This window comes from Chrysemys picta, chromosome 3, assembly GCF_011386835.1.
Source record: "Chrysemys picta bellii isolate R12L10 chromosome 3, ASM1138683v2, whole genome shotgun sequence".
NCBI classification, from domain to species: domain Eukaryota; kingdom Metazoa; phylum Chordata; order Testudines; family Emydidae; genus Chrysemys; species Chrysemys picta.
In genome coordinates, this window is record NC_088793.1 from 197699612 (window position 1) to 197726922 (window position 27311).

The following is a 27311-nucleotide window of genomic DNA, read 5'->3' on the forward strand; positions in this document are numbered from 1 at the left end:
GAACTGGCAGAACCAGTGGGTCCAGCTCAGCTTCTTCCTCCACAAACTTGGATGGAGCTGGTTATTACTTGTTGGGAGAGGAGGGTCGGTCGGTGTGATTCTTGCACAGATCCAGTACGTCTGTTAAGCGGCTCCCATTAGGCTAGTAAGAAGGATTGACTGATGGGGGGAGTCCCCCAGACATAGGGTACTAACGGTCCCCTGAATAGCCATAACCTGAAGGAAGTGGATGGTTCCAAAACCTCCTGTGGGTTCTGTCTGGGCTTGTTTCCGTTGGGTGTGGTGGGAGAAAGAGACTTGTCTGGAGCCTCAGATTTGTTTGACAAAATAATAGATTCCTGCTCTACTGGCGGTGCCATCTGTACCAGTGGGCGGATGCTCCGAGTTGTGGATGCAGTAGGGGGCGATCTTCTTCTTCTCAAGGTGATTTTTTCGGGCATAGGGATGTCTCTAAGGAGGACTGGGCCTGGGAGGAATATTCTACTGTGAAGTAAAGATTTTGGTTCTTCCTGCTGTTTGGAGAGCCTCTGAGGAGAGGACTGGCAGATGCAGGGCCCCCAACGGGGTATTCAGAGAATGCCACATGGAGTGAGTTGGAACCATTGAATGGGGTCCCAGCGAGGGGCTCTCAGACAGGCCTGGTGGGTACTGATCTTATGGTCTGGGGAATGGAGCTGGAACCAGTACTGTTGGATCATTTTTCCTTTGCCTTCTTGAATGTCAGGTTTATGTGGAACTAACTCCTTGTGACCCATGTGTGAGGACTCACATGACTTGGACCAAGATGGGTAGAGATCCTTTTTCTTAGAGGCAGATCTGGACGAGAATCTATCCTTATTCCTATATGGTCATGTCCCCTACTCTCATGAGAGGGTTTCTCATGCTTAAGAGTTTTAGCCTCTACTCCAGAGTGCACGCTTGGAGAGGTGCTGCTCGCAGTCTGAGGGGGTCTCCCCCGAGCCTGGATCCGAATGAGGCCGCATGACCTGCTCCATGAGGTGCTTCAGCAGGTGGAGTCTTTCACTGGTTTGGAGAGGGAAGGAACAGGGCCGCCCAGAGGATTCAGGGGGCCTGGGGTCTTCGGCGGCGGGGATCCTTCCGCTCTAGGTCTTCAGGGCACTTCAGCGGCGGGTCCCGGAGCGAGTGAAGGACCCGCCGCCGAATTGCTGCTGAAGATCCAGAGCAGAAGAAGCCCTCGCCACCGCATTGCCGCCGAAGACCCGGAGCATAAGAAGAAGCAGCTCCGGGTCTTCGGCAGCGGGTCCTTCACTTGATCCGGGTGTGTTCGGCGGCACTGAAGGACCTGCCGATGAAAACTCTCGTGGGGGCCCCTGAAAACTCTTGTGGGGGCCCCCTACAGGGTCCGGGGCAAATTACCCCACTTGTCCCGTCCCCCTCCCCCCCAGGTGGCCCTGGGAAGGAACAGCAGATAATGCCTTTGGTGAGGCGATAAAGGGCATGCTGGTGGTCTTTTGCTGATGGAGAAGGAACAGGGGCAGGAGACACAACTCTCTTGGGACTCTTGGCATAGTTCCTCTCTACACAGAGAAGCTTCCCTGGGCAGGGAGAACTAAGCTCACTATACTAATTATAAAACAACACTATAATAAACTAAAAAAAAATCACTAAAACTATTTACAAATTGTTTTACTGATATTAAAATAGGAAGACTGAAGCGGACACAGAATTTTTATTCAGGCCATGAGGTGGTAAGAAGAGATGTTGGTTTGCCCTGGCCTTTATATCCTTACTTCAGAGCATGAGGAGAACAACCGCACATGTGCGGACCAATGGACCCGGCTTACAAAAGTTCTCTAGACTCAGGTACGTGGTACGTGTACATACTCTTGACCATCACTCAAGAAGAACCAGTCCTTCATGGACAGGTCAGCTCTCATCCAATATTGCATCTAGCCAGTTATGCAATGATCTATCGTGGTGGCAATGCGGTAGGGGTTCCTTCTCGAGCCAGTACAGAACTGGTTTGCCATCTGAAGCATGAGCTTCGATTTCTTATTTGCCTACCTCACAAGTATACAATAAAGATTTTAAAACTAGCTAATGTTTGGACTACTTTCTGATGAGATACTAAAAGAAAGCTAGGTATTATTACTATTTTTATTGTATGCTTTTTGCTTGCACAGATACAAAGGCTATTAGTGGAAATAAATGGTCCAGCACTTAAAACAAAAAACAAGAGATCCCAGGTACAGTATTTGACTCCATGTCCTCTTATGCAGACTTTCTTTGACAAACACTTAGCAGGCGCCACACTCAGGTTAGGATTTTTAGTGGAGACTAAGGGAGATAGGTGCCCAAATCCCACTGAAAGTCAGCAGCTGTTGGGTGTCTAACTCCTGTAGGCTGCTTTGAAAATCCACCCCTGCAAAGAATTGGAGCTTTTGAATCAAACTCTCTCTCTGAAGTTTTACATGCTGTGATTGTGCATAACAAGAGAAAGACACATGGCTCTTCTGCTTTCTTCAAAAAGAAAATTCTCTGTGAATATTAGCTGCAGATCTACGGAAAACTAATGCCCAGTGTCCCATTAAATGGGAGATTGATTAAGTGACAAATGCCAGAGCAAGTTGACATTATGGGTCTGTGCAACTGCTCACTTTAACCAATGCATCCATGACACAAAAGTACCTTCACTTTCCCTGGTTGGTGCACATCCAAAGTAAAGGATTTAAAAACTGAACAAAGTAGAGCAGCTAAAGGGTTTTCTGTAGGCCATGTGACTGCTAGGAGTATTTGTCATTAAAATGTTGGTGGTCCACTTAATTTCTGCATGATCAAAGTCCTTAAAACTTAACTTTCTTTTAGCCGCACAGAGCTATGTTTATTTGCAGCTTTGCTCTGTTTATTCTGGCTAAAGGGAGATATTCAGCATGTTTTGGATCAGGGGTCTGCTGTTCAACTGTTCAGTCCTGAGTGACTGGTGTTTAGATGAGGGCTGACTTGTTCTCTGCAGCAGCTGGCACAAGTTATGCCAAAAGAACATGCTGATGACTATGAAGTTATGACGACATGAAAAAAGAAAAGGCATCATTATTAGAGCTGTGCAAGTAACTGATTTTTTTTGTTGTTGGTTTGCTTGTGATCCGAAAAATCAAATAAAATCATTTTGGGTCAACTTGAAACTGATTTTTTTCAGAAGTTCTGGCAAAATGAAAGGTCAAAAAATTTGTTTCAAGGTGTTTTGGCATTTTTAACTGTTTTTTTTTTTTCTAAAAAATAAACGCAAATCAATTCCCTTGTAAATCTAGCCAGAAAAAGCAAAACATTTCATTTCAGAAATGGCATAATGAACCATTTTAATATTTCTAATTTTTTTCCTCTTTTTTCCCCACGGAAACAATTTGCCCAAATTGACACAAATTTGTGAAATGTTGCGGTCAACCTGAATCTGCATTTTTCAGTGAAAAATTTGTCGGCCAAATTTTTTGGCCTAGTTCTAATCCTAATGAAAAAAATATCTTGCTCAGGATGACTAGCGTTAATTATTCAAAAACCATAAATTGCTGCCACTCAGCGTGGCTGTATTTCAGTGATGGATAATGTGATCCTTGTGTGTAACTTTCAATACTGGTTTGTAAATCACTTTGACATCCTTTGGGCTGAAAGGATGCTATATAAAAAACGGACATGCAAAATGTACACAGTGCCAGTACCTTTTTTCAATTTATCAACGCGTAACAGAGAACTCTAGAAAGCTGTTCTGTTTAATCACCCTGAGGCAGATTGTCAGCTGTTGTAAATTGTCACAGCTCCGTTGACTTACGTGAAGCTACAACAATTACACCAGCTGAAGAGCTGCCCTTTGCATTTAAATAACATACTCCATCCCAAAGGAAAGTGCTTTGCAAACCAATATTCAAAATCACACACAGGGACCACACTGGAGTTGCTTCTATTTACACTAGGGCTTAGACTGACCTTCAGGATTTATATATAATATATGGAGACATACCTATCTCATAGAACTGGAAGGGACCCTGAAAGGTCATTGAGTCCAGCCCCCTGCCTTCACTAGCAGGACCAAGTACTGATTTTGCCCCAGATTCCTAAGTGGCCCCCTCAAGGATTGAACTCACAATCCTGGGTTTAGCAGGCCAATGCTCAAACCACTGAGCTATCCCTCCCTCCTAAAACACTGAAACTGTCTTTATTGCCTTATTACTGTTAATATTGCAGACCAACAATTTTTAGCAAGACCACTGAAGATCCTACTTGAGCTGTGAAGCAATTAAAAAAATACACTGAATTTCTCAGGCAATCTCAGTGTTACGCCTATTAAATTCCTTTATAATACAAAGTACTCACACATTTGTAAATGCCTACATACCTGTAAATGCCCTCTACTAGGATGAGAATTTTTTTCCATGCTCTGCGACTTCGAGGCTGCCCATATGCTATTGCATCCCTCAGTAATTTCTCTAGGCTCTGCATGTCTTTATTTAAAAATAAAAGAAAGGAAGAAAACAAAATATTAACATAAGGGGCTTTAAGAGGAAGTTTTAAGTTCTTTCTGGCCACTATTTTTTTTTAATAAGAAATCGACAGAGAAATGTCTCCTAAATGCACACTTCCGTTGTACAAAGGCTACAGGCCTAAATATTTGATTTAATTTACCTGAATTTAATCTTGTGATAATATGATCAGAAGAGCTTTCTGCAACTATGCACCTCAACGGGGAAAATTTTTTCCTTTAACCATTAGAAACTCTCAGCTTCTCTATTTAAAAATAAAACGGAAACACTTTTGTCAGCTCCTGATTTTAACTGTCTATAATTCTTTAGTTGCATTGAAGAAATGCACAGCATCCTGAGTGTCACAGGGGGAGATTTTCAAATGAGTCTAAGGGATTTAAGAGCACAAGCCCTACTGAAAGTCAATGACACATGAAAATTTTCCCCTACAAGTGCAAGCTTGTTGTCATAAAATCTATGGGCCAGATCCTTAATTAGTATAAATCACCTTAGCTTCCTTGACGTCTATGGAGGACATTGACGGACACAAACTGAGGATCTAGTGCTATAGTTTTCTGATTATTACAATTAGGGACAAAAGAGGAGATTAAGTAGACAGATTATAATTTGTATGTATTTTGCTTCCCTCCATCAGCACCTTCCCCTTTCACTAAGGGCACGTCTACACTTACAGTGCTGCAGCCGACCGATGCTCTATGCTAATGAAAAAGAGCTCTCCCGTTACCATAAAAACCCACCCCCGTGAGCGGCAGAAGCTATGTTGGCAGGAGAAGCTCTCCTGCTGACTTAGCACTGTGCATACTAGCACTTATGCCGGCATCACTTATGTCTCTCATAGGGTGGAATATTCACACCCAAGTGACATAAATTTTGCCGACATACGCGGTAGTGTAGTCACAGCCTTAGACTCCAAATCTGAGGAGAATTGAAGCAATTACATAATTTTAAGACACAAAAGTCACCACAATGGCAATTCACTTGTAACAAAAAACGTTAAGAGTGTTATATACAATAATTCAGGCGACAGGATCGTGACGAGAAATAAGTTTTAGAAGAGTAAATAGTATCGTGGTCATAACCTGCTGTGTTTAACACAGTCATTAAAAACAGACCGGTAACAAAACAGAATCGCTGAAAAGTTATTTCATTATGATCACCACAGGCAAATGCCACAGAACTTTGTTTATTTCATTTGAAATTAATTTAGCAGAATAGAGACTCGGTAAGCCTACTTCAGTTAAGCGGCTTTGGGTCAGTTCCATGCATAATATGAGCAAATGCTTGGATCTTGATGCATGGAGCAGAGCAAGAAGAGGAATCTTGTCCTTTACAAGAAAGGTGGGGAGTGGGAAAAGACTAACGAGAGAGAAAATATGCAAATGGGTACAAATGCCCTGAAGGGACTCTGCTTCTTAGCCAAAAAGACAATGTTTGGCATTGATGAGGCTTTCCTTTGAAAGAAGCCTGAAGTAGTGTTAGAAACTTTGTTGCTCCCTCAGGCATTGGTTATGGACAATACGAAGCCAATTAGATACTTTTTAAAAAGTGGAATGGCAAGTACAAAAGTAAAAGAAAAGAATGTACAAAGATTAGGGCAGTACCAAAATTTGGCTCCTAATTGAGAATGTTTAAAAATAGATGATACAGGGTCTTGAAACTTTAGTTATTAGTCATCGGGGGTAACATACAGAGTATAGGGGGATGTTAGTATTTTTATATTGGATAGCACATAACACATACAGTCTGCAATATCCCCAATGGGGGGGTACAAGGTGGACGAATCAGGGTATAGTCAGCAAGCAGTGAGGGTACATCACTCATACAGGAATTACAGGCAGTCATAGGTATAAGTAAGTGGGCCGAGTAATGAGGATAGGAGGACCCTCATATGGTGGAGTTCAGTTCGGTTCGGTGGGTTCAGGGGATAAGGTCCAACAGAGGAAGTCTTCAGGTCTCTTCCTCATTGTGGGTGCGTGAAGTCACGCCGGCTCACTCTCAGTATTGGTGGTGGCCGGTGATGTGCTCTGTATAAATGTCCCGGGACCACCGGATAGTGTCTGAGACCATTAGAGTCGCATGAGCCATTTTGGATGAAACCTCTTTGAAGCGGATTACTTCCTGCAGTTTGAGAGAACCTGGAAGTACACATTCCAAAATGCCTCAAGACAATACCCTGCATGGCATTTGGAAATGTGCAGTCCCAATTTCCCGACTGCTGCCAGAACTAGGATCGAGCTGGTGGTGGATACATGAGGGATGGGTCTGTATCTACTTCATTTGGCTGAACCCTTTTCTCTACCACTCTACTGTGGTTTAGACGTGGGTCCATATTCTTGGATCAGATCACCTTCAAATTTGGGTGGGAAATTCGATTTCAGATTGTGAACTGGGATCTGATCTGAATTTCATAGGTGGCCTTTACCACTAAGAAAGGGGTCAACCAGAACGTTAGATCTGAATACCTTTGAATTTGGGTGTTTGAAACACAGAGCTAGATCTGAATTCTGCAATTCAGGCTCAATGCTCTGTCTCACGTTCACCAAGCATTCTGGAGTGCTTGAAGCCCATGAGCACAATGCAATTTGCAGTACCTTAGAATTCAGTGACCATTGTAGAAGCAGTGGGTGGCACTAGAGCATTAGGGCCCTGTACTCTCCATTAAAGTGATTTGATAGTTTGACACCCATGAAAACAGTCCTGTGTGTCCGTGTTTGCAGGTTGGTGGCTGGGAGAAGACAATGATACCTTACAAACACTGCTGGCATGTTTTGTATTCACTAATTCCACATTTTCTGCAATAAAACTTGAATGCAGTGTTATTCTTTTAGCATTACGACATCTAATCTTGATCTTTATATTTCTAAGGGCTTGTCTATACTTACGCGCTGGTTCGGCGGCAGGCAATCGAACTTCTGGGTTCGATTTATCGCGTCTTGTCTGGACGCGATAAATCGAACTCAGAAGTGCTCCCCGTCGACTCCGGTAATCCTGCTCGCCGCGAGGAGTACGCGGAGTCGACGGGGGAGCCTGCCTGCCGGGTCTGGACCGTGGTAAGTTCGAACTAAGGTACGTCGACTTCAGCTACGTTATTCACGTAGCTGAAGTTGCGTACCTTAGTTCGATTTGGGGGTTTAGTGTAGACCAAGCCTAAGAAAATACAACCCTTCCACTTTATGAAGATGCACTTCAGTCAATACCAACATATTTTAAACTATGCAGAGTAAATGAACCGTGTTTGTGCACCTTGTCCTTACACCGGGTTAGACTGTGGACCTTACTCAGTACTTTACTCCATGAGTAGTCCCGTTGACTTGATAGCATAAGGTATTATCCAGCATCACTAACTATATCCCGCTTTAGCCCTTAGCAAAAAGTAGGTGCTTCCTCATGAACTCTTATGTATACTGAGCTGAGTGGTTTGTCAATGTATAAGGTATGATTCACTTATTATAAACGGCAACTTTTTTTTATTTGGCTGTTCAAGAGGAGTTGGAGAATACAAAATACATTCTGAATGTAGCTGTACCATTAGTACCCTCTTTTGCCACTACAAAAGATCTCCGTGGGTCCCCTCAATGCAGCCAATCACTGGCTGTATTTGCTGCCCTCTAAATGGAGGTTAGAGATAATACAAGGTTCTTCAACAGAAAGAGCAAGAGGTTAATGAAACAAATTGACACAATGTTAGGAGAGGAGTAGGAGTCAGATGGATCCCGGAAAAGATTATTCAGCCCTCCAGCCTTCGCTTTTGCAAGCCCCAAAGAAAATTAATTGCTTCACTTAAAAACAACACCTTTCATTAGTCAGTGGTGGTTAGAAAAGGCAGGACAATAAAATAATACTCCAACAATGAGAGGAACTGTTGCTAATGCAACCTGATGTTAGTTTCTCAGGAACATTCCTGTCCTACCACTTTGAACCAATATGTTGTCCCATCTGCAAAGCCCAGGGCATCTGTATAGACAGAACACATCTGCTACTGCAAATATTCAAGGAAGAAACAAACCTGGTGTTTTCCTTTGTGGATTTTTGGCTCTGTCTCTGGGCACTGGCCATTTCACTACCCTGTCTCCAACATGACCAATCCCTCCTTCCAACCTTTCTAGCATGATTCCAGTACAATGCTGCTCCATGGCACAAAGAAGGATTGCAGTCTCCCTCCATGGAATATCCCTTGGCTTGCATTCTAACACAGCAAAACTAGGTTTTCTCGAGTCTTTTGAAGGTCTTTCATACCAGTGGAGGGAGTTCCAAATTTGCCACTTAGGGTGCAGGCAAATTGTGGTAACGATCGCTCACCTGGCTGAGTTCTGAGATTGTGATTGTTGCCCCGTGGGGAAAAATGCAAGGTAGACAGAACAGTTGTCCACTAGATGGCAATCAAGTAAATAAATTCTCCTGCTGTTTCTAAAATGATTTGCTTAGCAGCTATTCAGAGCACTCATTTGCAGCCCCACCAGAACAGCCAAGTGCTTTGAATATTTAGTAAGTGGAAGTTCTTCTTTTTGCATTCTGCCTTATCCTATATCCAAACAAACCAAATCATTTAAGCTGAGCGGGGAGCAAAGCCTTTCTCAAGGCTGGTGTCCGACTACCATTAGCATTTATGAGGTAAAAGGACTCCAAGGAAGTGGGGCTATGTAACTGGCTGCATGACATCAGCCTGACAATAAGGGGGGAGATTTTCAAAGACACAGAGGGGAACTTAGGCACCTAATTCTCAATGAAAATTAATGTGGGTTGGCCTGATGCCTCTTTGTGCCTTTGAAAATCTCCCCCAGAGTCTATAGGTTCTTTCGGCTTAGGAACCTATACTGTTAAACTGGACTAGTGCTGGAATCTGTCTTCGGAAAAGGCCGTTTGCCCAAGCTCATGAGCTGGAGTTAAGGTTGGAAGGTCTGGTTATCCTAACACCCACGGGATCCGAGGGGGAGTGTGGAGAAGAGGGTTAGCAATCACTTGGGTGTGTCAGCACTAGTGAAGAGGTAGATTGCAGAATTAGGGGAGAATCTTTCTAAACCCTTGATTCTGCCAACCCTCACACACGTGCTCAACTTTGCTCAACACATGCGAGTAATCCTGCTCAAGTCAAAGTTAAGCACTAGTGTAAATGCTTGCAGAATCAGGGCTTAATCTATGTGCCCCACACCTGTCACTCCGATTGTAAGTCTATTTCAAAGCGTGGGAGGTGGTGAAGAAAAAAAGCATTTAGTTGCCCTATATTTTAGAATGTTTGTTTATTGCATTATAGCATTGAAGGAGCTTATGTTTTAATCATCTTACGCCTGCAAGCCTTTAACCCATAAAGGTGTTACATATGCAAATGAACTTAATTTCCCCCTTTCCCCCCTTCCTCTGCATCTCTTTAGGACATGGTGATCCAGAATGGGGGGGGGGGGGAAGTCTAATACTGCCGCCTTCAAAAAACAGAACAGTTGCCACACTGACTCTGGTTCCCCACACTGATCCATGCTAAAGTTGATATGTGCTTTGGGTGCACGAGGTTGGAACGTTTTAGAGATCAGGGCCTTTTGGGGGCATGTGCCCACCCCTACGGCCTCACCTGTGGATGTGTAAAATTTCTGTTAGTATTAACTATAATAACTCTGGATATTCTTGTTATCCACTGCAATGGAACATGTCCCCCTCAACTTTTCATTACCTGGTTGATACACTGGGGCTACTGCTGGTGGGCTAGTAGTACTGGTAAGAACCCAGATAAAGACAAGGCTCCATCCAATGGTTTCTGGAGATTTTAACAAAGCCCTGTCTGCGATTATTTAGTTGGGGTTGGTCCTGCTTTGAGTAGGGGGTTGGACTAGATGACTTCCTGAGGTCTCTTCCAACCCTAATATTCTATGATTCTATGCTCAGTTAAACCTGCTATAGGGCTGGACCAGAGGGACCACCAGAGGGTCTAGGATAGACAAGTTGCGTGTATGTCTGTCTGAAAATAAGTCTGTACATTAAAATATAATATTGAGGGGGAAAGGCTTGTGTAGCATCAGCCAAAAGTTTGTAAGTTGTCCACACATGTCTTGTGAAGCATTTTCATCCAGATAGATTTGGAGTCTCTCTCCCCCCCCTCTCTCTTGGAGTGACCTTTAGATTTCACTTTGCCAGAATTACTCCATCTGAGTTTTGAAAGCATTTTATACTTCTTTATTTGTGGAATTAGAGGGAAACCATGGATTTGTCAAAAGACAGGATTTTTTGGATGCCTTCTACTATTTTACTTGGGGGAGGAGGGAGATCAACGTCCTAGCTTGCTGCCCTATTTGTACAATGCTAATCTTGATGGATAGGGTGGTTACGGAACACACCTTGCACATGTTTTCCCTATAGTAATTCAGGAAGTATGTGGCCCAGAAAACTTTTTGTTGATTCATGAAAGTGTAGTGTAAGTTTCCCCCTCATTTTGATAACCATTTCCAGCTGCCAACAAAAACATAACAGCAACACACTATTCGCACCTTGCCCTTCTCTCCAATGTATCTTGTATACACGTACAATCAAAGAAGTCAGAGTGAAAGTAAATGAGATCTAAACAGTTTAATCAAGGCTGTTACGCTCCACGTAAAAGGAGAATGAACTAGACAGTGGGGAGCAGTCACTTTCTCCAACCTTCCTCATTCACATGTAGGCACGCTTTGAAAATGTCATTCACAAGGCTGCCAACCAATTTGGTTTTGTTCTGGCAGCAAACAATACAGAAAGAATGTTTTCGTCACTAGTTGAGTATTATGTGGCAGTGGCACAAAGGTCTTTGCCTTTTCATACTATGTTTACAATGCTGTAATACCAGGTTAAACACTATGCTGAGGTAAACTGGCGCAGCTACAGTGGAACGGTGCCAGTTTATATCAGCAAAGAATTTGATTCCATTCTCATGTTTAATAAGTGACTTTTTTAGAGTGCCGTATTACAACCCATTGCTGTTTGCCTTCCTGGCTGACCTTATCTTTAGAGCTCTCACAACTTCATAGCTGGATTCAATTCTACTCTTTGACCCTTGGCTTCCATGAATGGAGTATTGTTCCAGCTATTCAGCAGAAGGTCCTTGACATGGTGACATCCTTCAACTGAAGGCAACTACCAGACCCCTTTCAGAGAGCTGGCTCCCCTCATCAGCCATGACACAAACTAGTTCCCATTCCCTGCAGGTAATGAGTATCACCTACCTCCTGCTGAGGTTGTGGGAAAGTGATTTTTAAAAAAAAAAAAAAGGACAAAAACACTTTACAATTTTAGAGTCAAATTAATGCTCATTAAATGCTCTGCACCGGATGCAGAGTTTTCTTTTTATCCACAGAGCTGATACAGCACAGGGAAGCTTCCCCATACACCCAGCAACGTGACTTGGATAACAGGTAGATCAGTTGACCTATTTCCACTAAGTGTGAGAATGAAAGCACAAGTCTAACATTTGGGTTACGGGTGGCCAATGAGCTTAGCAGTTCAAACGTCAAGGCCCTGACCCCTCAAAGCACTTAAACATGTGCATAACTGTAAACAAATGAGTGGTCTCATTAAAGTCAATCGGACTATTCATATACTTAAAGCTATGCACCTGCTTAAGTGCTTTGCAGTATTGAAGCAGAAGGCTGGTATGTCTAGACAAACTGGAACAATAGGTTCAAATATCTGAACAAGGCTAAGTGTTTGAGGCAGTTAAATGAAGAACCATTTAGATTACTAAAAGCTTGTCTATACTTAAAATATTATAGCGCCACAACTGAGCTGCTGTAGCGGTTCAGTGTAGACACTACCTACGCCAAAGGGAGGGCTTCTCCCATCAGTGTAGGTAATCCACCTCCCAAGAGGTGGTAGTTAGGTAGACTGAAGAATTCTTCCATGGACTTACCACTGTCTACACTGGGGGTTAGGTCAGTATATCTACATCTCTCAGGGGTGTGGATTTTTTATACCCCTGAGAGACATAGCTAAACCGATGTAAATTCCTAGTGTAGACTAGTATAGTGTGGATCTTTTGGGCAAGCCATTCCCTGTGTATACATTACAAATGTAAGGATGTTGGAGTAGCCAGCTACAATGCTACTGTCCTCTGACACAGTCCATTTTGCAACGTAAATAGCACCTAAACATATTTTTTAACTGATGTCAAAGCCCTGGACATGCTGTTTTTAAAATTCACTTAAGTCCCATTTACAAAGCAAACCACAACTTGCTACAAGACAACTGCATCCGAAATGGGTTTACAGTGTAGACGGGGCCGTCACAAAGGGGATTCTGTCTGTCCTGCTGGATGTGTGCCAGTTAGCTGCCACGCTGTCCAGCCGTGCTGCATTTCGGTAACGTGTCACACGTACAGCGCTGGAAGCCACTTGGGATCTTTTAGGATGAAAAAGTATTCCATACGTGTAAAACTATTCTTAATAGTTATTGGATGAGGAAAGTGAGTTGGTAGGTAGGTTCTGGATTTGATTTATGAAATCTGTTTATAAGAACTCTCCAAAATAGCAGCTTTATAGCAAGGGTATTTATCTATATGGCTTCCTATACGGGGGTGGGTTGGGGGTTGAAGATCAGAAACTTAAAGTATACAGAGTTTTACAAGTATCAGAGGGGTAGCCGTGTTAGTCTGAATCTGTAAAAAGCAACAGAGGGTCCTGTGGCACCCTTGAGACTAACAGAAGTACTGAAGAAGTGAGGTTCTTACCCACGAAAGCTTATGCTCCCAGTACTTCTGTTAGTCTCAAAGGTGCCACAGGACCCTCTGTTGCTTTTTACAGAGTTTTACAAAATGTTCATACCGTTTCACAATGAAAAGGGTTCTCTAGGTATAATTCATGTTAAAGTCCAGGCAGAATGGGGTTAACTCAGAAACGATATATAATGCTCCAAAAGGTTCCCACTGTTTCATAATGATAAGCGTTGTCTTACTGTAATTCTGATTAAGGTGATAAGGCTCAAAATGGTTAAACTAGTCAGCTTTTAAATAAAACTAGACTGGCTTTGGCAAATCAAATCCCTAATCTAGGGAACAATGGGTTACATAGAAAGAATCTGATGAGCTTCCAGTGGTGTTTGCTGAGGTGCTTAAGGGAATTACCTAATTTTCCATCTGCAGTTTGGTGTTTGTGGAACTAGTTAGCTATTGCTGTTAATTTTGCTCCACATTCTTTACAGAGAATATCAGCTCTGATTTATCATTTACCCTAACAGCAGGCTGATTAGATGTTAGTTCACGGGGGGAAAGGAGGAGAACGTGTATGATGGCTCTTTGACAAGTGATCAGGCAGGGAAGGGGTATTAATTTATCAACATATGGGTCAAAAATCAATGTGACGTCTTCAACATTCTTTTAGGAACTGTAATCTGAATCACATTCCCTGAATGGATATCTTCTTTCAAGTGCTATGGGAAATAGCACAAAATAATCAGGGGGTGAATGTGGAGATGGCGTTGGTGGGGGAGTTGAGAGCCCTTGGGTTTTGGTGGTTAGAAGTCATCCTTCAAAATGTCATGCAGCAAAAAAAGTGTGACTGGGATAAGTTACTGAGTGGAGCACAGTGCAATCTAAGGAAGAGGTCAGAGATCAAGAGAGACACAAGTATAGAAATACTGCCTAGTATGTCTAAATCTCTAAGGTCGGATCACTGAATGTTAGTAAGCGCATCACATTGTAAATTTATAAATAGTTACTTTTGTAAATATGTTTTGAATCAGGCTTATTCATAAATGGTGCTTAATGAGGTTATGGAATTGCTTCTTGGCCAATTAAAATGATGCTAATAATGATACTGTATCTTATAATTATAGTGCACCTTTCATCATATGTTTTTATAAACATATACATAATTAATGACTTCACTCACCTCTGGGATGGGGTAACGTAGTAACTGGTTACACAGTACCTGTACATGGCATGATACAGAACAATGGAGAATAGCAACTGAAATTGAAGGGAGTATTTAGGTAGACAATATGCAGTGACCGTGCTATAATCTTTACTACAGGGGTGTGCAAGTATAGCAAGTACCACCAATGCCACAGTGTCAGCAGCATTAATTAAGTAAAAGGCAATGTTGTCAATATTTTAAAAGGCCATGTAACTGGATGACTGGCCCTTTAAAGGGAGATGGGTCCAGCCCCTTTTTTGACACACTTAACTCACCTGCCCAGGTGGAGAAAATGAGCTAAGTCATCTGACAGGCAAGGCATGTAGGGGAGAAATACAACAGAAGCCTATGGACAGCCAAAGAGAGAGAAGAAAAGACCCAGGCAGAAAGCCCAGGGAGTTGATGCTCAACAGAAAGCAGGGAGAGGTTGAAATGAGCAGAAGGACTGCATGAACTGCTCCACACAGAAAGGCTCTCCCTAGCTCCTACGCAGAAGGCCTGGGGATGCACGCCTACAGGGAGCAGAAGCTAGCTAGGGAAGCTAGAATGTGGCGGGCAAGTCTGCTAGAGCAAAATCTCAGCAGGGAAGGGATAGGCCTAAGAACCCTACACCAAAGACTGTGAGCCAGCTAGGATGTTGGATGGGAGTTCTTCTGTCTCCTTGTGAACTTTGTTAATAAATCTAGGACACAAGAAGGGGTGTTACTTGACACATGAAAGCCTATGTTGAAGTTACTGGGGAATGGCTAGCCTGAAGCCATACCAGTAGGTGGTGCTGGTACAGACCGCTATGCAACAACAGCGTTATAATGTAGAATTAGTATCAGTCTTGTCCTAAAATCCTATTTTGGTGAAGTCAGTATGAGGGACGATGCTTATATCCCAGCTTTCTGAATACTTGAAAAAACCTGCCAGAAATTTAGGGTGGGGTTTCCAAAAGTGCTCTGCATTAGCTTAACTCTGCTCTCACTGACTTCAGTGGTAACAGAGTTAGGACAGCGCTGAGCGCTTCTGAAACACCTTAGTCTTTTGTACTGATTCTCTGTTGCAATTGTAAATAAATGTGTCTAGCACCGTACAGAATCTCAGTAACACACCAAGCCAAAAGGGTGGTTATGGTGAGAAATGTTTTTGAAAATTAAGCTCTGACATGGCTAACCAGGGCACTGGTCATGGTCATGGTCTTTTATCAACTGCAAACTGTCATTGTATGCATTTCATTTTTCTCTCTCCAAAACCAGAAATCATATATAGCTTTGAGAGGCTAATCCCCCGCCCCTTATAAAATATTCTCAAATAGGTGATGGCAAAACTTGTATAAGCAGTTCTGTCTGGTTGGAACATCTCTGCCACCAAACATCTCCAGCATCAATACTCACTGTTGTGTTTGAAGATTCTAATGGTAGCACCGGAAAGTCTTGCACCAAGAACAAGAGATGTGTGGTTCAACTCATCACTTAAAATGAGGCAACCCTGTGGAGGAGGATCACAATAAATATCCACATAAACCTTTGGAATATTCACAAGTTTATGTGAGTGGATAGATCACATATGACCAACCAAACTGCAGTGCTTAAATGTGAATTGGAAAATTTCTTAAGTCTGGGGGTATTTGGACCCAATATTCTGCTTCAGGGACATATATGTAAGTAGCCAGCGGTGAATTACCCTGGTGGAGGGGATGCATGCGCGCCCACAGTGGGATCCACACTGACATGTACTTGAAGAAGACTACTAGAGATTCTGCTCCTTCCTTCCCATACAGTACCTTTGAGTATCCCAAAACTGCAACATGAAGCTCAGATTCTACAAATAAGGAACATCATTTTCCCATCATTGTGTCCCTGCACTGTACCCCAAATTTCCCTTCACTAGACTATTGGAGAAATTTTTTTTTAAATGATATCAATCTCAATAAAATATATTTTTCACAAATATGACTGTTATTTTATCCTAGGACATAGTTCTCTCCCTTCTCAGGTGCTCCAGGCACTTTGCTTTCAACCTCATGCTTCACAAGGCCCTTAGCATTAATGTTCAAACATACACTACACTCTGGGATATCAACATTCAGCTCCAAGAAGGATGCAATCTGTTTCACAATCATGTCTAACTCAAGTGAGGTTAGAAATTTCCCCAACTAACAGCCCAAACATACTGTGGTTCATCACGCCATTATTGGACCAACCTTCTGTAAGATAGTCTAAACTTTGTGCTTGTGTTTATTGACAGCTTTCTTGCAACCTTGGTCTCAGATTTATGTAATATCAATACTGATCCTCTCACAAAACATTTCTCATTTCCCAAAACCTAGCCCAATTCTCGTCTCAGATCAGTTTTATGCTGGTGTGGCTCCACCAACATCAATGGATTTACACCTAAGTAAGCAGGAGGAGAATCCGTTCCACTATTTAATTCTTACAACAGCTCTCTGAGATGGGAGGCAAAAACTATTAACATTTTAGAGAAGGGTAAATGGAGGGAAAGAGGCTAAGTACTTACACTGGTACTTAAATACAAGGGTGGTAAGTGTCTTAGCAACACACAGGAGTGACTGACAGAGAGCGTGATGAAATGGTGAACCCGAGGTGAAGAAAAGCATCAGTGTCAGAACTCAGAAGTTCCTGGTATCTAAGATTGTGTTCAGACCAAGCCTCACCATTTATTGTGCGTTTGAAGTAGTGTAACTGTAGGCAAAACAATTAGCTGGCAATAGTCATACTCACCTTCCCAACCAGTGATGGAATATTCATAGAGTTAGTAGCAAAGCCCATGCCAAACACCATAGCTGCTTCCACATCAAGAAACCGGGCCACCAGGTTCTCTAGTTCTATGTGTTTGTCAAGGTTACCTGGATTAAGAATTACAAGGCATTTTAACATCTCATTACAATATAAAATGTATATAATTCAAAAGGAAGGAAGGATAGAAAGCAAGAAAGATCTGGAAATATGCAGTTAATTTACATGGATGCTTCAGATCTGACAAAGATTTTCCATTTATATCTTGCACACCTGAGACAAAATGTAAAACAGAAGGATTCAGATGAATTATAATTCGGCCAAGGAGGTGAGCGACATCTATTGTTAAAGTAGCACAACACTTTTTTCGACAGCGTCCTATTTTCACATTCTAATAACTTTCTGAAATGTTCACCTCTTAGTCTTTATATTTTCCATGCTGACTTTTTTTTTTTTTAATAATCACCTTCAGAAAGAAAATTGTCCTTATTTTTGAGTTTTGGTAAAACGGGAAACAAATGGACAACACCCTCCCCCACTTTTCCCACTATGTAAAAAAAGAGGGGGTAATCATTACCATGCTTTGGTAGAGAGGGATGAAGAAAAATGTTTGTCCTGCGTCTTTTTGCATTTTAAAAGCTGTGAAGCAGCAAAAACCTCTTCTGCTACTAATATTTAACTGAATAGCAGAGAACTCACCCCTTCACAATCCATTCATCTCAATCAGGTGTGAAAGGTCTGGTAGCCGGAAAACAGCCTTTATTATTATTTTGTATTTGTATAAGGGTAGTGCCTCTAGAGATCCCAATCCAATATCAGGGCCCAACTGTGCTAAGTGCTGTACAAACAAATAAAAATGAACGTTTCTGCTCCAGGCTTAGGCTGACCCAGTTGAAAATGAACCCTGGTGGCTCCAGGCAGTGCCACCGACCAGGCCGTTAAAAGTCCGGTTGGTGGTGCTGCAGAGCTAAGGCAGGCTAGTTCCTACCTGTCCCGGCGCTGCACTGTGCCCCGGAAGTGGCCAGCAGCTCCAGCTCCTAGTCGGAGGGGGGAGGGGAACAGGGCTCCGCACGCTGCCCCTGCCTCGAGCACCAGCTTCACACTCCCCATGGTCGGGAACCGTGGACAATGGGAGCTGTGGAGGCGGTGCCTGCGGGCTAGAGCAGCACGCAGAGCTGCCTGCCGCGCCTCCGCCTAGGAGCTGGACCTTCTGGCCACTTCTGGGGTGCAGCGCCGAGTCAGGACAGGTAGGAAGCCTGCCTTAGCCCCCCTGCCCCTGCTGTACCTCCGACCAGGAGCTGCCAGAGGTAATCCCGCGCCCCAACCCCAAGACCCAACCTGCTGCCCCAGCCCTGAGCCACCTCCAAACCCGGAGCCTCCTCCTGCACCCCAAGCCCCTCATCCCCTGCCCCACCCTAGAGCCCGCACCCCCAGACAGAGCCCTTACCCCCTCTGCACCCCAATCCCCTTCCTCAACCCACAGCCCCCTCCCACACCCTGAACCCCTCATCCCCAACCCCACTCCAGAGCCCGTACTCCCAACCGGAGCTCTCACCCCCTCCCACTCCCCAACCTGCTGCCCCAGTCTGGAGCCCCCTCCTACACCCTGAACCCCTCATTCTAGCCCCACCCCGGAGCCTGCACCCCAAGTTAGAGCCCTCATCCCCTCCCAGCCCATTGAAAGTGAGTGAGGGTGGGGGACAGCGAGTTATCGAGGGAGGGGGAATGTAGTGGCCTTGGGGAAGGGGCGGGAAAGGCGGTGTGGTCTCGGGGAAGGGTCGGGGCTAAGGTTTTCGGTTTTGTGCAATTAGAAAGTTGGCAACCGTACTCCAGACAGATCATATTCTTAGGATGATATCAAAAGCAATAGGGAACAGACAAAAGACTGTGCGGGAGGGAGATGGTAGGATAAGATATGAAGCAATTTTGCATAAAAAAACTAGTATTCTCAACTTGCTATCTGCCTAGCCACAAGTGTGGTAGTGTTCTGTAGGCACTATGGCAGAGATAAGTCTTAAGCAGCAATTTGATGGAGGAAGGGAGGTATTTTTATGGGTTTTGACAGCGTTTTCCCAAGGAATATGGTTAGGGAGCATAGGATAAAGTGTGACAATGCCAAAGGAACAAGTGGACCTATGCATGATAATGGCTCATGTCACCAGCAGAGCAGAGGCAGAGTTGGTGTCATGACAGAAGAGTAGGTCTGGTAGGTGAGGCAGAGCTAAATGATGAAGGGAACTGAAGGTGAAGACAAGAAGCTTTTGTTTGATCTGGTGGAGACAGGTGAACAAATGGAGGGATAATGAGAGCGGTGAGCCAGAAAGGTGATCTTACCTGTCATAATTAAAAACCAACCATAAAATGGCCTCATTATGGTTCCAGCAGCAATTATAACTCAGCTGGTTGTACTGAGGTAGTGTTTTCTATTCCTGTTTTTCTGTTCACATATATACAGTAGCTTAAAGGAACATCATCAACTTAAAAAAATGCATATCTGCTGAAAAAAATTGTATGCCCATCTTTCCCAATCTGGTCAGTTGTCCTAACAGTAGTTCTTGCAGGTATGTTTTTGTCACTCTTAGATCAAACAGAAAAGGGCAGCATCTCTGGTATTTCTTTAACCTGCCTTTGCTGACTTTGCTAGGATGATAGACTGAACAATTTGAGATTCACCCATCACTATTTGTGAATGACAAATCCCAGCAATGGAAGCTAGGTGCCAATAAAATGCAGTCACTCTATAGAACTATTGGATATAAATCCAAACTGCAAACCAGAACCACCCCTGAATTTGGTGAGTTTTGTTTTGCAAAACCCAAACCTGACTGACAAGGATTTGCAACACCAGCCCTGGCTTTGCACATCTCTAATTATGATGGAACTACCGTAGGTGGTGGGTGAGGTGTTACGGAAGAAGTATGATGCATAGACCAGATCTTATCAATGAAAGACTAGTGACAAAATCATACGGGGGTGGGAAGAACAGAGCTGATTCAGATTCAGCCTACTTAAGATTCTTGGGTTTTAAAATGAGAGAATATTAAATGTATTAAAACCAGTCATTTAAGTATATAGTCATATAGGAGGATTCCCCCAGCATGGGAAGGTCCCCAGGTGTGTACAGCCAGCTACACCAGTTATACTTACCCTCACCCACTCAGCCCTCTAATTTTGGATACATGTCCAGGGGAATGGGGTTTGGCCAGTGTTCTGGCAATCCCCAGCTAGTGGAACTGTCGCTACCAGAAGGTGCAAGTTATAGCAATCCTAAGACTGTTCTGTTTTGCTGGGGTCCCATGATCAGCACAAAGTCACCTTGATGTTACATTTTCCCTACATCCCACCAGACTCTGCACTGATTGCAGCCCAGCCTGACCGGAGAACTGGGGCCACAGAGCTTTCCTAATCAGGTGGCATAAGCGGTCTACTTAATAAAAGAAGAAAAAACAGCCATCAGCAAATTTGAAAGGAAAACCCAAATAATTCCCTCCCATCCCTCTTCCCAGTTGTGAAGCAGTTATAGGATAGTGTGGGTTTGTCAGGTTGGTGTTTGAAAAAGGCAAGGGTATTATGGGAAATTCTGATAATCAAAGATTGTTATAAAAAAATGTGACTTTCATATTTTCAGCCTTCCACACCCGCCTCTCCCAAATTAAGTCACCTTTACGTTAATGTCATCCCTGAGCTAACCTGAGTGTAGGGAATGTGAAGTGTACACTCCTACAGCAAGTTGCCCAGGCTGACAAAATCCAGGCCCGGTGATTAAAGTCACTGACAGCTTATGAAATATTTAAACAACAAAGTTAAAAGTCTTACTCACTTTTATCTGTGCTAGCACAATGCTGTAATGTCTGATTTGCAAACGCTGGTGGGCAATATTTAATTTGTTTTTTTAAATTAAATTCTTTCCACTGGATTTTAAAAAAAATAGTATGGAAAATTTTCTGTTACCATTGGATTTAATAAAAGCTGATTTTAAAACAAACAAATCCCTTAAATCTGGGGCCCAAAACTGAACTGACAGAGTCCAAATAATCCTGACATCCCAATACAAGTCACAGGCCTAAATTTTCAAAAGTCAATGGTAATTGTGAGATTTCAACCTGAGTCACATGAAATAGTCCTGATTTTCAGACTTACCCACTCTCTGAAAATCAGGCCCTTTTTAAAGGTGACACCCACAAATTGAGACACCCTAAATCGTTAGTCACAGCCGAAACTTCAGGTCATAAATACTGCAATTGTTTCTAAGAGTACAACTAAGTTCACATTAGCTTTAGTTTCTTATCACTATATCATCTTCAAGGCAGTAACTATCTCATCCTGTGTTTGTACAGCACTTGGGGCAATAGGTCTTGATCCTGATTAGGACCTTTGGGCACAATTTTAATATAAAAAATAAAATAAAAATAGTAACACAACCACCACCTCCCGCCAGAACATGCTGCTAAAATGTCACATGCAGCCTTAAAGCCTGAAAAAAGTAAAGTGCTATTGTAATTTAAATACGGACATGGAAATTTAGATTTTCCCTGAATAATCAAAGAAATTAAAAGACCAATCAAATAATAATAAAAAACAGAACAAAATGACAACTGATTTTTGGTTGAGCACCAAAATTTAAACTCTCCCCACAACCCCCTCTGATACAACTCACACCCAACTTATTCTGTGTGGGCTAAATCTAGACCTTTGCTCTTAGACTGAGTAGCAAGGGGAGAATTTCAAAAGGGGCTGGGGAAGAAATCCTACATGTGGCTGCTACAGAGCCCTAATGATGCAGTAGACACTACTGCTTCTGGGTGCCAGCTCCACAGGGGACAATGGCCAGTAGATCCATACAGCAATAGAACCACTAAGTGTTTAACTATAGAGTCCCCAGAGAGCTAAACTTTGTAGTGGGCAGGGGTGCAGATTCTCATTCAGGATGCACAGCTTTTTAAAATAAGAGGAAAATTCACTTTCAGATTGAAAATCCCAAAAGCCTCCCATAGATTCAAAGATCCCAAGGACGGTAGAGACCACTGTGATTATCTAGTCTGACACCATCCTATATAACACATATATAACATCCTATATATAACACAGGCCACAAAACTTCTCCAAAATAATTGATAGAGCAGATCTTTTAGAAAATCATCCGGTCTTGATTTAAAAGTTGTCAGTGATAGAGAATCCACCACAACCCTTGGTAAATTGGCCCAATGGTTAGTTACTCTTACTGTTGAAATGTATGCCTTATTTCCAGTCTGAATTTGTCTAGCTTCAACTCCCAGCCATTGGATTGTGTTATATCTTTCTCTGCTAGATTGAAGATCCCATTTTTAAATATTTGTGCCTCAGATAGATACTTATAGACTGTAATCAAGTCACCCCCTAATCTTCCCTTTTCTAAACTAAATAGATTGAGCTCCTTGAGTCTGTCATTATAAGGCAGGTTTTCTCATCCTTTAATCATTCTCATGGCTCTTCTCTGAACCCTCTCCAGTTTCTCAACGTCCTTCTTCAATTGTGGGCACCAGACCTGGACACAGCATTCCAGCAGTGGTCACACCAGTGCCAAATACAGAGGTAAAATAATCTCCACACCTACTCGAGATTCCTCTGATGATGCATCCCAAGATTGCATTAGCCCTTTTGGCCCCAGTGTAGAACAGGGAACTCATGTTCAGCGGATGAGCCCCAAATCTTTTTCAGAGTCACTGCTTCCCAAGATAGAGTCCCCTATCCTGTAAGTATGGCTTATGTTCTTTGTTCTTTGTATACATCTATGTGTTTGTATAGAATTCCATTTTCTAAGATATACTGAAAAAGTATCTTGCCCGGTGGGAAAAAAAAAAGGAAACGATTAAAAAAAACGAAAACGTAATGATTGGCTTGTCTCACAAACTGACACAACAATCTGGATACGCCATTCTCTCTTTTTATTAGGCCCTTATGCTTCTGTATTATAAGTTGCATATTAAAGTAACATGCAAATGACTAGCTATTTCAGAGACAGCATGGGCAGGATTTTGCTTTTCTCACTGTCATTAGTTTTTAATCATGTTTACTCAGACTGCAATCATTCCTGCTAAAATATGGAATAACTAAGGACTTGTCTACACAAACAATTAGACCATCATGGCAAACTTGGGTGTCAATCTACCCAGCACTAGCCTGCCCTGGATTAACTGTCCTTTGCACCCTGCTGACGTGCATTAATAGTTTGTGAGAGTGCTTTAATTTAGTCCGCTTTGAACCAGGAGTAGCTCAAAGTGCATTAACAAACTGTTAACTCATGACAGCAGAGTGGACAGGGACAGTTAGACTGTGGCAGGCTAGTGCGGGGTAGATTCACACCCCAGCTTGCCGTGGTCTAATTGTGTAGACAAGCCCTAAGTATTGTCTTTGGCAATATTCTGCCTTGATTAGAATCTCTTTTGTAAAATGCAGACGTAATTTTAAATATATAAATGGAAACATTAAAATTTCCATGTTAATCTATTTCCAAAGCCAATTTTTATTTGGCATTTGTTTTTAAAATAATCATTTTACTTCTTCATTCTCCCCTCTCTTCACTACACTTCTCCAAGAAATGAAATATTCCCTTCATACCCAGACCTATCAATGCTTAGAAAGAACACTTACTAATAAGGCCCTGAACATATGAAGTACTTACATATGTGTGTAACTTCAAAGGCACTATTTGTGCTCACACTTACTCACATGCTTACGGGCTTTCTTGGGCTGGGACTATAAAGAGTCTATAGCTCTAGCTATTATACCTTGATTTATTAATACTTCAAGTACGTAAGTTCAGCCCAAATAAATCATTTTGAAAAAAAGCTTCTTGCCCAGCTTTATTATGATGAAGGTGATAAAAAAATTAATATTATTTCACACAAAAAGTCAAACCAAAAATATTACTCATCCCAAGTGGGTGAGTAAATAATTCAAGTTTTGTAAAGTTGCTTTAGTATTAACTAGCACAGAGTAAAGCAGAACTACAGATATAACACCAAATGATCTAAACCCATCCTTATACTTTCTCTTCCTAGTTTTTTTAACCCATTACCTCCTTCTGTTCACTGTAATTCTCCCTCTGAAAGGCTGTACATTTTTGAGTAAAATATGAATGCAAGAGAGCTGGGTTCCCTTTTAATGCTCACTTATTAAAAATAGCTAGAATCCATACAATCAAGTGCCTCATCTTCCCAGACACCAGCATTTCCAACAGGAAAGAAATCAAAGGTCATGTCACTATAGGACTGACTACAAGCTGTCACATTTTTAAATCCAAACTCTGTGCAGGTTCAATGATTTTAGATGGATGGAAGTCTACTGCAATATGTTCCTTGGAGCAAAAGAAGAGAAATGTTTATAATTTAGGACCTGATCCTGCAAAGACTTACGCAGCTGCCTAACCTTACGCACTGAGAGTAGTCCTAGTGTGACATCAATGGTGCATTCAGTTAAGCATGTGTGTAAGTCTTTGCATCACTGGGGCCTAAAGGGCTTGTTATAACAATTTATTAAGTGCTGTAGATAAGCACTGTAGGCTATGCTAACAGTATAGGGCAGGGATCGGCAACCTTTGGCACGTGGCCCGTCAGGGAAAACCGCTGGCAGGCTGGGCTGGTTTGTTTACCTGCAGTGTCCGTAGGTTCGGCCGATTGCAGCTCCCACTGGCCTTGGTTCACTGTTCCAGGGCAATGGGGGCTGCGGGATGCGGCGCGGGCCGAGGGATGTGTTGGCTGCTGCTTCCCGCAGCCCCCATTGGCCTGGAATGGCGAACCGCAGCCAGTGGGAGCTGCGATTGGCCAAACCTGCGGATGCTGCAGGTAAACAAACCATCTACGCCCACCAGCCGATTTCCTGATGGGCCGTGTGCCAAAGGTTGCCGATCCCTGGTATAGGGACAGTAGAGTGAGTGCAGCCTAGGGGCTGTCGATCAAGGTGTCCACTGTGTGACTTTGGGTATCTGCACATGTGCAGAAGGGACTCCTGGCCAGAGAAGCACGGGTCTCAAAGTCCCGGGATGGTTATGATTCATGTGAAGGGTACTAGACTTACTTTGCCCTGCAACAGTTACTAGTTTACCTAGCAACAGTTCCTAATTTGTTAATCTGTTTACCTGTCAATAATTCCATCATGTAGTGATTGTAAATCAGTTGTTAATATATACACTGTATATACTGTTACCAGTTCTTTGGCATTATCTGGCTAGGCATTATCTGCTAGCTAGGTTCTGCCACTGTGACTCTGCCCAACCAACAGAGTTGCAGTGTTTATGATTTCATTTCTATAATAAAAGCTATTGTTTAAATGCTAACCAAAGACTCCGGAATTGGATATCTGAAACCAGGCGGGTAGCAGGAGGAACCTGCCAAGGAGCAGTATTGCTAGGGAAGGGAAAGGCCTAGTAGTACCGTCAACAAGCATGTTTTCCCCCTGCAGTCAGAAAATGAAATTGACAAGACCCTTGTAGGTGGTGAACCATCATTTTGATTTTCCCAGTGGAAAATTGAAATTTGTCAGAAAAATTGATATTTTCCCACATTTTTTTTTGATTTTTTGCAAAAAAAGGCATTTTCCATTGACAATTATTCTGATAGAAAATTCCTGACCATTTCATAATCAGCAGGAACATTGAGCAGATCAAGAGATTTCAGGCTCCCATGAACACACACTGCTAGTCAGGTTTCATAAAGTTCTGTCCAAACTTTTTAGTATGATAACTATGACCATTAACAGAGATCTCCAAAGGAGACAACAACAACTGATAACCAAAAACTCTGGAGACTTGCCAGTTGTAATATGTAAAGTTATGTAAGCTACCCAAATTAGTCAAAACAGTTTTGAAAAGACACTACAAGCTCTCTTTGCAATCACTAGTAGCTGACAGCAGAAACGTGTAAGGCTAGCATGCCGTAGTTCTATATTTTTGCACTACCCGCATCATACATAAAAGAGTTCCAGAAGACTATTCCTCCACAAGGAAAGAGCTTCTGCACAGAAATGCAATTGGAGTTGCTTTCAGATGGAGACAGATGCACCTTTCTTGGATGGCAAGCTAGCACATGGGACAAAAATTGACTCAAGCTTTTTAATAATTACATAGTATTGAAAATTAACATTCCTTTTAATAGCCAAGCAAGAAATAGTTAACAAGCATAGAATCTTACAAGTATCCAGTTTCATCATGGCATCTGTAAAACGTCCCATCTAGCAATAGAAACCATAGCAGCAATTTAGCAGTTTACTCCACTTACCCATTTCCTGCCTGGTACTGCATACTCCTGTCCCATAGTTCTGTAATACATCAGCCACTGTTTTCAAAGCATTAGCATCTGTTTCTGCAAAGCCGAGGTAGTTATAAGAGCCCATGTTGATTACATCCTTGATAGTTCTTCCAGTAAACCTACAATTAAAGCAGATTTTAAAGAAGGAGGCAATAAATAAATAAATATTTATCCATCAAGTTTGGTTCTATTGCCATATTCCAATTTGGGAAATTACATTCTGTATACTTATAGTCCTATTTATAGTTTCCAATTGTTTTTTACTTAACTGGGTCAAAAGAGGAGGTCACTTACTGTAACTGGAGGTTCTTCGAGATGTGTGGTCACTATCTGAGTTCTACATGTAGGTGCGCATGTGCTCCCTGTGCTTGAATCTGGAAGTTTTTTCCAAGCAGTGTCTTTTGGCCCGCACATGTGCAGTATGCCTCCTCGTGCTCCCGACCAGAGGTATAAGGGACAGTGTGGGTCGATACCACTCCCGTTCCTACTCTTACTGCAATGCGGTCAAGTCCCAAGCAGAGGGGATGGAGGACAAGTAGTGGACACAGATTGGGAACACATATCTCAAAGGACCTCCAGTTACAGTAAGTAACCTCCTACTCTTCTTCTTCGAATGGTTCCACACGTGGGTGACTTGTGATCAGTGTGGTGGTGGATGCAAGGAGATTACTGGCAGAGCCGTTTGCAATACAGCTAATCCCACGGCTTTGTTTGCAGCTACTGCATGATCGAGGGCATAGTGCATTGTGAATGTGTGTATGGAATAACATGCTGTGTCTTTGCAGATGTCTTGCCACAGAATGTCAGCTAACGAAGCGGAGGAAGTGGCTTGTGCCCATGTAGAACTGTAACGCCCCTGAGAGCAAGCTGTAACGCTCCCAGGAGAGGAGAGGTTTGATATCTTGTAGCATTCCAGTATGCAGCCTGAGA

The 27311-nt window shown here is 42.7% G+C and overlaps 1 protein-coding gene across 1 annotated transcript in view; it reads right to left on the bottom strand.

Moving 5' to 3' along the window:
• SPTLC3 (serine palmitoyltransferase long chain base subunit 3) overlaps nucleotides 1-27311 on the bottom strand; it is a 131124-nt gene that overhangs the window by 37598 nt on the left and 66215 nt on the right. The window contains exons 4-7 of the mRNA XM_024110307.3: nucleotides 26352-26500; nucleotides 17083-17207; nucleotides 15736-15829; nucleotides 4349-4454 (exon numbers count right to left, since the gene is read on the bottom strand). Of these exons, the coding sequence (XP_023966075.1) occupies nucleotides 4349-4454; nucleotides 15736-15829; nucleotides 17083-17207; nucleotides 26352-26500 (474 nt within the window). The remainder of the gene's footprint in view (nucleotides 1-4348; nucleotides 4455-15735; nucleotides 15830-17082; nucleotides 17208-26351; nucleotides 26501-27311) is intronic.